At 59.6% G+C, this 9,253-nt stretch overlaps 1 protein-coding gene across 1 annotated transcript; it reads right to left on the bottom strand.

Moving 5' to 3' along the window:
- Positions 1-259: 259 nt before the first annotated feature.
- On the bottom strand, positions 260-8,552 carry SYVN1 (synoviolin 1; the record flags this gene model as incomplete). The annotated part of the gene is made up of 15 exons (XM_040054345.1): positions 8,430-8,552; positions 7,327-7,467; positions 6,984-7,076; positions 6,165-6,317; positions 5,760-5,808; positions 5,240-5,343; positions 5,038-5,164; positions 3,941-4,040; positions 3,774-3,839; positions 3,311-3,427; positions 2,547-2,695; positions 1,881-2,018; positions 1,603-1,713; positions 714-900; positions 260-348 (listed from the first exon to the last, which is right to left on the bottom strand). Coding segments are annotated over exons 2-15 (1,615 nt in total), but the record flags the coding sequence as incomplete, so codon positions are not given.
- Positions 8,553-9,253: the final 701 nt, after the last annotated feature.

Genomic DNA, 9,253 nt, shown 5'->3' with positions numbered 1-9,253 from the left:
AGTTCAGCCCCAGTTGACCCCAGTTTGAACCCAGTTCAGCCCCAGTTTAACCCAGTTTGAACCCAGTTCAGCCCCAGTTTAACCCAGTTTGTGGCAGTTTGAACCCAGTTTGAACCCAGTTCAGCCCCAGTTGAACCCAGTTTGAACCCAGTTCAGCCCCAGTTTAACCCAGTTTGTAGCAGTTCAGCCCCAGTTTAACCCAGTTCAGCCCCAGTTGAACCCAGTTGACCCCAGTTTGGAGCAGCAGCTCCTCACGCACCGCTGGCTCCGGCGGCTCCCGAGGGTGCCGGGGGCTCCTCCGTGGGCGCCTCGCGGGCGGGGGGCGGCCGGGGGGCAGCTCGGGGGGTCCTGGGGGATCCCAGCGTTATCCCAAACTCCGGCGTTTGGGAACGGTGGGGAGGGGTCAGCACCGAGCCCTCCCAGTGCTCCCAGTGCTCCCAGTTACCCGAGGGAGGCCGGGATTGGCCAGTGCCCATTGATCTGTCCCTCCCAGTGCTCCCAGTCCCTCCCAGTCCATTCCCAGTCCATCCCAGTTACCTGAGGGTGCCCAGCACGCTCAGGTACTGGTTGATCTGTTCCCCCCACTCCCTCCCAGTCCATCCCAGTCCCTCCCAGTCCATCCCAGTTACCCGAGGGAGGCCAGGATTGGCCATTGCCCATTGATCTGTCCCTCCCAGTCCATCCCAGTCCCATTCCCAGTCCCTCCCAGTTACCCGAGGGCGCCCAGCACGCTCAGGTACTGGTTGATCTGCAGCATGGCGGCGTCCAGCAGCGTGTGGATGTTGTGCAGGCACTGCAGCCGCGCCTCCAGGTGCTGCCGCTCGCTGCCCTCCATGGCGCGCAGCTCCTCCTCCGTCAGCCCGGCAAAGCCGGCCGGCGGCACCGGCATGGGCGGCACCGCTGCGGGACCGGGGCTGTCACCCGGCCCCGGGCGCCCCCATCCCGGACACGCAAACCCACAAATCCACAAAATCCCCGAATCCCCGAACCCGCAAATCCACAAAATCCAAAATCCTCAAATCCCGAACCCACAAATCCACAAAATCCAAAATCCCCAAATCCCGAACCCGCAAATCCACAAAATCCAAAATCCCCAAATCCCAAATCCACAAATCCACAAAATCCCCAAATCCACAAAATCCCCAAATCCCCAAAATCCCCAAATCCCGAACCCACAAATCCACAAAATCCCCAAATCCCCAAAATCCCCAAATCCCGAACCCACAAATCCACAAAATCCAAAATCCTCAAATCCACAAAATCCCCGACTCCTGAACCCACAAATCCACAAAATCCACAAAATCCCCAAATCCACAAAATCCCCGACTCTTGAACCCACAAATCCACAAAATCCACAAAATCCAAAATCCCCAAATCCACAAAATCCCCGACTCCTGAACCCACAAATCCACAAAATCCCCAAATCCCCAAACTCCCTAATCCCAAACCCACAAAATCCCCAAAATCCAAAATCCCCAAATCCACAAATCTCCAAATCCCCAAATCCCCAATCCCCAGATGCCCAAAATTCCCAAATCCCAAACTCTCAAATCCCAAACCCTCAAATCCCCAATCCCCCCAATCCCAAATTCCCTGTCCTACCCAGGAGCGGCGGCCACGGGATCCCCACCCACGGCGGCGGCAGCGGCAGCCCCGGCACCGCCCCGGCAGCGCCCGGCTCCGACCCGGCACCGGCGGCACCGGCACGGGCACCTGCGGGACAGGGGGTCAGGGGTGGGACTGGGGTGGGAACAGGGAATGGGGATGGGATTTGGGGTGGGAACAGGGAATGGGGATGGGATTTGGGGTGGGAACAGGGGCAGGGGATGGGATTTGGGGTGGGAACAGGGATTTGGGCTGGGATTTGGGCTGGGACTCACCGGGAGCGGCGCCGGCCGTCGTGGCCGAGCCCTCGGTTCCGGCTGGGGCCTGGACAGCGGGGCCGGGCGGGAAGGGTCCCACGGGCGGCCAGAACGGGAACATTCCCGGCGGGAAGGGAGGGAGCATTCCCTGGGGAACTGCGGGGAGAGGGCAGCGGGTGAGAGCCGGAACAGCCCCAGTTCCCAGAACACCCCCAATTCCCAGGATCACCCCGATTTCCATCGTCACCCCTCCCAGTCCGGCCGTGACAGGGAACCGGGGCTGTCACAGCTGGGAAACGCTGGAATGTCACAGGGGGGAACAGCCCAGGTCACCTGTGGGACCTCTCCCTCCCTGTGCTGCTGTCCCCTGTCAGTCCCAGTTTGGGCTGCCAGTCTCTCCCAGTTTGGGCTCCCAGTCTCTTCCAGTTTGGTGTCCCAGTCTCTCCCGGTTTGGTGTCCCAGTCTCTCCCAGTTTAATGTCCCAGTCTCTCCCAGTTCAGGCTCCCAGTCAGTCCCAGTTTGGTGTCCCAGTCTCTCCCGGTTTGGTGCCCCAGTCTCTCCCAGTCTGGTGCCCCAGTCTCTCCCAGTTTGGTGCCCCAGTCTCTCCCAGTCTCTCCCGGTTTGGTGCCCCAGTCTCTCCCAGTCTCTCCCAGTCTCCCCCAGTTCGGGCTCCCCGTCACTCACGGTTCTGGGGCTGTGCTCCCGCCGCGGGCGCTGCCGGTGCCGGTGCCGGTGCCGGTTCCGGCGGCGGCTGCGGCGGCAGCGAGGCGCGGAGCACGTCCATGCGGCACGTGGGACACGTCTGCTGCCGCTGGAACCACGAGCGCAGGCAGCTGCCAGCGGTAACGAACCCTTCGTTAACCCCCCAATTAACGCCCTGGGGTCCCCGCTGGTTCGTTACCCCGGCGGTAATTAAGCCGTTAATTAACTCCCCTATGGCTCCTTATTGGCCCCCAGGACCCCTCCGTGTCCCTCTGAGCCCCCTGAAGGAATCTACCCCTTCCCCACTAATGAACCCGTAATTAATTAACCCCGAATTAACTAATGAGCTTATTAATCTTCACCGCTGTTACAGAGATTGGGACTGGCACGGGGATAGGGATCAGGATTGAGATTGGGATCAGGATTGAGATTGGGCTTGGGATCAGGATGGGATCAGGATTGAGATTGGGATCAGGATTGAGATTGGGCTTGGGATCAGGATGGGATCAGGATTGAGATTGGGATCGGGACGGGATCAGGACTGGAATCAGGCTCAGGCTCAGGCTCAGGATGGGATCAGGATTGAGATTGGGATCGGGACGGGATCAGGATTGGAATCAGGCTCAGGCTCAGGCTCAGGCTCAGGATCGCCATTCCAGTCCGGCAGAGCTGCGGCGGTGACCCCCAAACCCATGCCCGGAATCCCCGGAATCCCCGGGATGCCCGGAATTCCCGAGAAGGGGCACCTGGTGTGGAAGATGTGGTTGCAGGGCAGGCGCTTGGCGCCCGTCACCATCTCCTCGCGGCAGATGATGCACACGTTGTCCATGGCCTGCAGCTCCTCGGCCGTGGCGTCGGGATACCTGTGCCGGGAGAATTTGGGAATGCCGAGAAAAACCACGGCTGTTCCCGAAAATCCCCCCTGGCTGTTCCTGAAAATCCCCCCTGGCTGTTCCTGAAAACCCCCCCTGGCTGATCCCAAAAATCCTCCCTGGCTGTTCCTGAGAATCCTGGGATTTGGCGTTTTCAGAGTGGATGGACAGAGAGGTTTTCCCGGGATTTGGGGTTTTTGGGGTGGAGGGACAGAGGGGTTTTCCTGGGATTTGACGTTTTCAGAGTGGAGGGACAGAGGGGTTTTCCCGGGATTTGGGGTTTTGGGGTGGAGGGGCAGAGGGGTTTTCCCGGGATTTGGGGTTTTGGGGCACTCACAGCGTGTTCATGTTGCGGATGGCCCGGCGGGACATGATGGCGTCAGTGACGGCCTTCTTGAACTGCCTGGAGCAGAGCGCGGCATCGGGATCGGGATCAGCGGGATCGGGATGGGATCGGGATGGGATCGGGATGGGATCAGGATCGGGATCACACCAGGAGCTCACCTCATGGCCAGGTACATGGGGCGGATGGCGAAGAGCGGGAAGGTGTGCACCTTGATCATGATGGTCATGAAGGCCATGTAGAGCAGCACCTTGATCAGCCCTGGGGAGCAACCACAGCTCGGGTGACCAGGTGGGACCCCCCAGAGTCACCTGGTGCAATTTGGGACAGCTCAGGTGACGGGATGGGATCCCCAGAGTCACCTGGTGCAATTTGGGACAGCCCAGGTGACCAGGTGAGACCCCCCAGAGTCACCTGGAGCAATTTGGGACAGCCCAGGTGACCAGGTGGGACCCCCCAGAGTCACCTGGAGCAATTTGGGACAGCCCAGGTGACCAGGTGAGACCCCCCAGAGTCACCTGGTGCAATCTGGGACAGCTCAGGTGACGGGATGGGATCCCCAGAGCCACCTGGTGCAATTTTGGGACAACCAAAGGTCAGTGGAGGTGACCAGTTGAGCACCACCAAGACTTTGACTCTTGGTTGACCAACGAAGATCAACCGAGGCCCACCAAGACTTTGGCTCTTGGTTGACCAACCAAGACCGGTTCAACACCAGCGCTTTGAGTCTTCATTAACGAACAAAAACCCGTCCAACACCAAGACTTTGGCTCTTCATTGACCAATGGAGATCAATGGAGTCCCACCAAGGTGATCTCCACCAAGATTTTGACTCTTGGTTGACCAATGAAGATGAATTGATCCCCAAGATTTTGACTCTTGGTTGACCAACCAAGATAAATTTATCTCCACCAAGACTCTGACTCTTCACTGACCAATAAAGATCAACGGAGCCTCACCAAGACTTTGACTCTCAGTTGACCAATGAAGATGAACTGATCCCCACCAAGACTTTGACTCTTCACTGACCAATGAAGATGAACTGATCCCCACCAAGACTTTGACTCTCGGTTGACCAATGAAGATGAACTGATCCCCACCAAGACTCTGACTCTTCACTGACCAATGAAGATGAACTGATCCCCACCAAGACTCTGACTCTTGGTTGACCAACCAAGACAACCACGGCCACCCGAACACCACCGGCACCTCGACTCCTCGTTAACCCACGACTAACGGATGCTCCCCGAAGCCGTACCGGTGAAGAGCTCGGTGTAGAGCATGAACACGGCCTTGTTGTCCCAGGGGTTCTCGTTCTGCAGGTCCACCGAGTGCAGCACGTACTTGATGAAGATGGTCAGCACCATGGTCATCAGGATGGCGTACTGCGGGCGGGACGGCGGCGGGTGGGACGCGCGCCCGGGGCCGGCGCCGGGGCCCCGCCGCCACGCCGCGCTCACCTCGAAGCCGAAGACGAGCTGCACGGAGGCGCCGCGCGTCAGGATGCTGTGGTAGGCGTGGCTGACGAAGAGGAAGTCCAGGATTCCCAGCAGGAACATCAGGGCTGGGAAACCCCCCAAAAAAAAAAAAGAGGGGAAAAAGGGGCCGGGAGACCCCGAAAAATGAACGGGTGCCACGGCCGGGAGCAGCTTTGGGTGGGGGGTCCTACATCCCACCGCTAATTAACTTAATTGACTCTTCATTCTCCGCTCCCGGCCACGCCCTGCAGCCTCCTACCCCTCAAAACCCCAAAATCCCTTCGAAGCTTGGTTTGTGCATCCCCCAAATCCCGTTTTTCCCGTTTTGGGGAATACATCCCTAAATCCCATTTTTCCACCCCGTTTTGCCTTGTTTTCCCTGCGTGGAGCTCGTTATCCACCCCCAATCAGCCCCTCGTTAACGAGCCGGTGCTGATAAGGGTTATCAGGCCCCAGCAGCCCCGGGTTCTTCCCCAAAAATATGCAAATGAGGGGCACTCACAGACGATTCGGAAGTGGAAGAGCCACGAGATGTTGGGGCTCCTCTCCATCTGTGCAGGGGAGGAAAATCGAGTTTTCCATTAAAAAATGGGCTCTGGGTCGATTTCGGGCTGGTTCGGGGCTCTTTGGGCTCTTTGGGGTGATTTTGGGGCTGATTTTTGGGCTGATTTTGGGTTGATTTCGGGCTGATTTGGGGCCAGTTCGAGCTGATTTGGGGTTATTTTGGGGTTGGTTTCGGGGTTATTTTTGGGGTGGCTTTGTGTTATTTTTGGGTCGATCTCAGGTTATTTTTGGGCTGGTTTCAGGCAGGTTCCGGGTTGACTCTGGGTTAATTCTGGGTTGGTTTCAGGGGGGGTTTTTTTTGGGGGGTTGTTTTTGAGCTGTTTTCCCGACCCCCAACACTCACAAAATCCACTCGGTCCTCGGCCAGCCAGTGGAAGCACTTGAGGAAGAGGAGGAGGGTGAAGAGGGCGACGAAGCGCGGGCTGAAGTCGTCCCTGAAGACGGTGAAGGCCAGGCAGGTCTCGGTCACCGCGTACCACGAGCGCTCCAGGAGGTGCTGAGGGACACAGTTAGGGGCAGCCCCCCAGGCTGGACCCCAACGTGGGGCCCGAGGTGTCCTGGGGTGTGAAACCCCCCCAAAAGGGGGCCCAAGAACCCCGGGAGGCCAAAATTCACCCCCAAAAACGGGGCTTGAAAACTCCAGGGGTTCAAAGATCTCTTGGGGTTCAAAACCCCCACCCCAAAATGGCGCTGAAAGATTCACGGGGTTCAAAACCCTTCCCCAAAATGCATCAATTCTCTTCCCAAACGGCACCAAAGACTTTCTGGGCTCATAAATCCCTCCCAAAATGGCAACAAATCCCCCTAAAACAGCACCAGAGACCTTCTGGGGTGCAAAATTCCCCCTAAAACAGCACCAAAGATTCTCTGGGGTCCAAATTCTCCCCTGAAACAGCACCAGAGACCTTCTGGGGTGCAAAATTCCCCCTAAAACAGCACCAAAGATTCTCTGGGGTCCAAATTCCCCCCTAAAACAGCACCAGAGACCTTCTGGGGTGCAAAATTCCCCCTAAAACAGCACCAAAGATTCTCTGGGGTGCAAAATTCTCCCCTGAAACAGCACCCAAGATTTTCTGGGCTCATAAATTCCCCCCAGAACAGCTCCCCAGCTCTCCTGGGGCCCGAAGTCGCCGCCAGCCGCAGGAGAGCTCCCGGTGCTCACCTCCATCTCGGCCGCCCGCAGCTGCCCGAAGAAAACCTTCCCCATGAACTTGCCCAGCAGGAACACCAGCACGAAGGCCTGGATGTACAACACCTGCGGGGCCAGGAGCCCCCCAAAAAGCATTTTGGGGGCGACCTGGTGGGGATCTGGAGCCCGAAATTCACCCCCCCAAGGGGATGGACGGGGTGGAGCCAGCCCCGCCCGGCGTCGTCCCCCCCCATCATCCCCAGGGGTTTTGGGGGCCGTTTGTGCCCCCGAAAGCAGAAGTGAGACGGCCCAGGGAAGTCCCTCACCCCGTCCCCTGGGTTAATTGGGGTTAATTAGTAACGGAGGAAGCACTCACGGCCATGCTGGGGCTGGATTTGGTGAGGTACACCACGGTGGGGTAGAACTGGTGCTTCAGGTAGTAGGCGTGGGCCACCACGGCCGTGGTGAGCGCCAGGCTCCCGGCCATCACCAGCGCCGTGCACAGCATGGCCTCGGCCTGCAGCCCAGCAAAACCAGGGGTTTCACCCAAAATAATCCAGATTTAACTCAGAAATAATCCACATTTAAATCAGAAATAATGGATCAGGCTCCTGCCGTTATACGCAGCATGGCCTCGGCCTGGAACCCAGCAAAACCAGGGGTTTCACCCCAAATAATCCAGATTTAACTCAGAAATAATCCAGATTTAACTCAGAAATCAGGGATTGGGAGTTGTACACATCAGCAGTTGTACACAGCATGGCCTCGGCCTGGAACCCACCAAAAGCAGGGATTTCACCCCCAAAATAATCCACATTTAACCGCAAAATTTGGGATCAGGCTGCTGCTGTTATACACAGCATGGCCTCGGCCTGGAACCCACCGAAAGCAAGGATTTCACCCCAAAACCAACCCCAAAAGCAGGGATCCAACAGGCCCCGGATTTCAGGGGGGGGTTTGGGACTCTAAAAGGTGTTTTTTTAGCTCACTAATGATTCCTGAGCAATTAAAACGGGATTCCTCAGAACTTTTGCTCCCCAGCGGCGGCGCTGGCTCCTGTCCCACATTTTGGTGGCAGCAGGTGCCGCGTGCCCAGGTGGCACCTCCTTGTCACCAGCTGCCCCAGGAACCCTCCCTGTCCCCCTGTCCCCTCCCTGTCCCCCTCTCCCCTCCCTGTCCCTCTGTCCCCTCAGTGCTCCAGGTCCCCCCACGTCCCTGTGTCACCCTCATGTCCCCAAATCCTCCAGGTGTCCCTCACGCCCCTGTCCCCCCACGTCCCCAGATCCCCTCACGCCCCTCACGCCCCTGTACCCCCCCCCACATCCGCGTCCCCTCCTCCACCAGGAACCCCAACTGTCACCGCTCCCTCAGCTTCCCCCGAGCCCCCCTTTGCCTCCGGCCCCTCCCGACGCCCCCCACCCCGGTCCCCTGCCCACCCTCCAGGCCCGGGTGTCGCCCCCCGTCCCCTCCGGGACTCACCGGGCCCGACCCCTCCTCAGCGCCCCCAGCCCGGGCCGCTCCCACACCGGAACCGCCTCAGCGCGCGACACCTCACTTCCGCCCGGACCGCACCACCCGCTGCCCGGGGGACACCGGGGAGGGTTCGCTCCCTTCTGCACCCCCCCATCCCGCCCCATAAGACAGCTCCTGCCCATAGAGGCACTGAGGGTCCCCTCCTCTCCCCCCGCACGGAGAGTGTGAGGGTCGCGACCCCCCCCAAAGTCCCAAGCGGCTGTGCTCCCCCCCCGCACGCCCGCGCTTGGTACGGTCCGAGCGGCCCCTCAGCCGGCGCGGGGGTGGGCGGGGACGCCCAGGGGCCCGTGGCTCGCGCTCATTGGTCAATCCCGGAGGGGCTCGGCCAATCAGAAAAATCCCCCGCGCGGCGCCGCTTGGCCAGCGGCTGTTGCTAAGGGAGGGGCGGCGCGGGCGAGGGCAGCGACGCCCTCAGCTCCCTGGGGAGGCCCGGCGAGACCCGGGTTTGTCTCTTTGCCGCCTCTCTCCCGTACCGCGCGTCACACCCGACGCTTTGTGCCCGCACCGCCCGCCCCGGACCTCTTCCCCCCTCACAAACCCCGCCAAGCCCCTCACCCGTCGCCGCGGCCGCCCCGCCCTTCACACTTCTCCCCTCACAGCGCCCGGCCAATCAGCGAAGTCTGCTCTGCGCTCCTCAGCGCTGATTGGCTGATACGGTGCAGCGTCCCTTGAATAAACGGCCTTCTGATTGGCTGGCAGTGCGGTCTATGGGAGGTGGCTCCCTGGGAGGGGTGGGGTTCACTTCGCTGAGGCGAAGGAAAAAGGCGGGA

This window comes from Hirundo rustica, unplaced genomic scaffold (genome assembly GCF_015227805.2).
Source record: "Hirundo rustica isolate bHirRus1 unplaced genomic scaffold, bHirRus1.pri.v3 unplaced_BUSCO_235274at7742, whole genome shotgun sequence".
NCBI lineage: Eukaryota > Metazoa > Chordata > Aves > Passeriformes > Hirundinidae > Hirundo > Hirundo rustica.
This window is presented reverse-complemented; position numbering and strand designations above follow the sequence as displayed.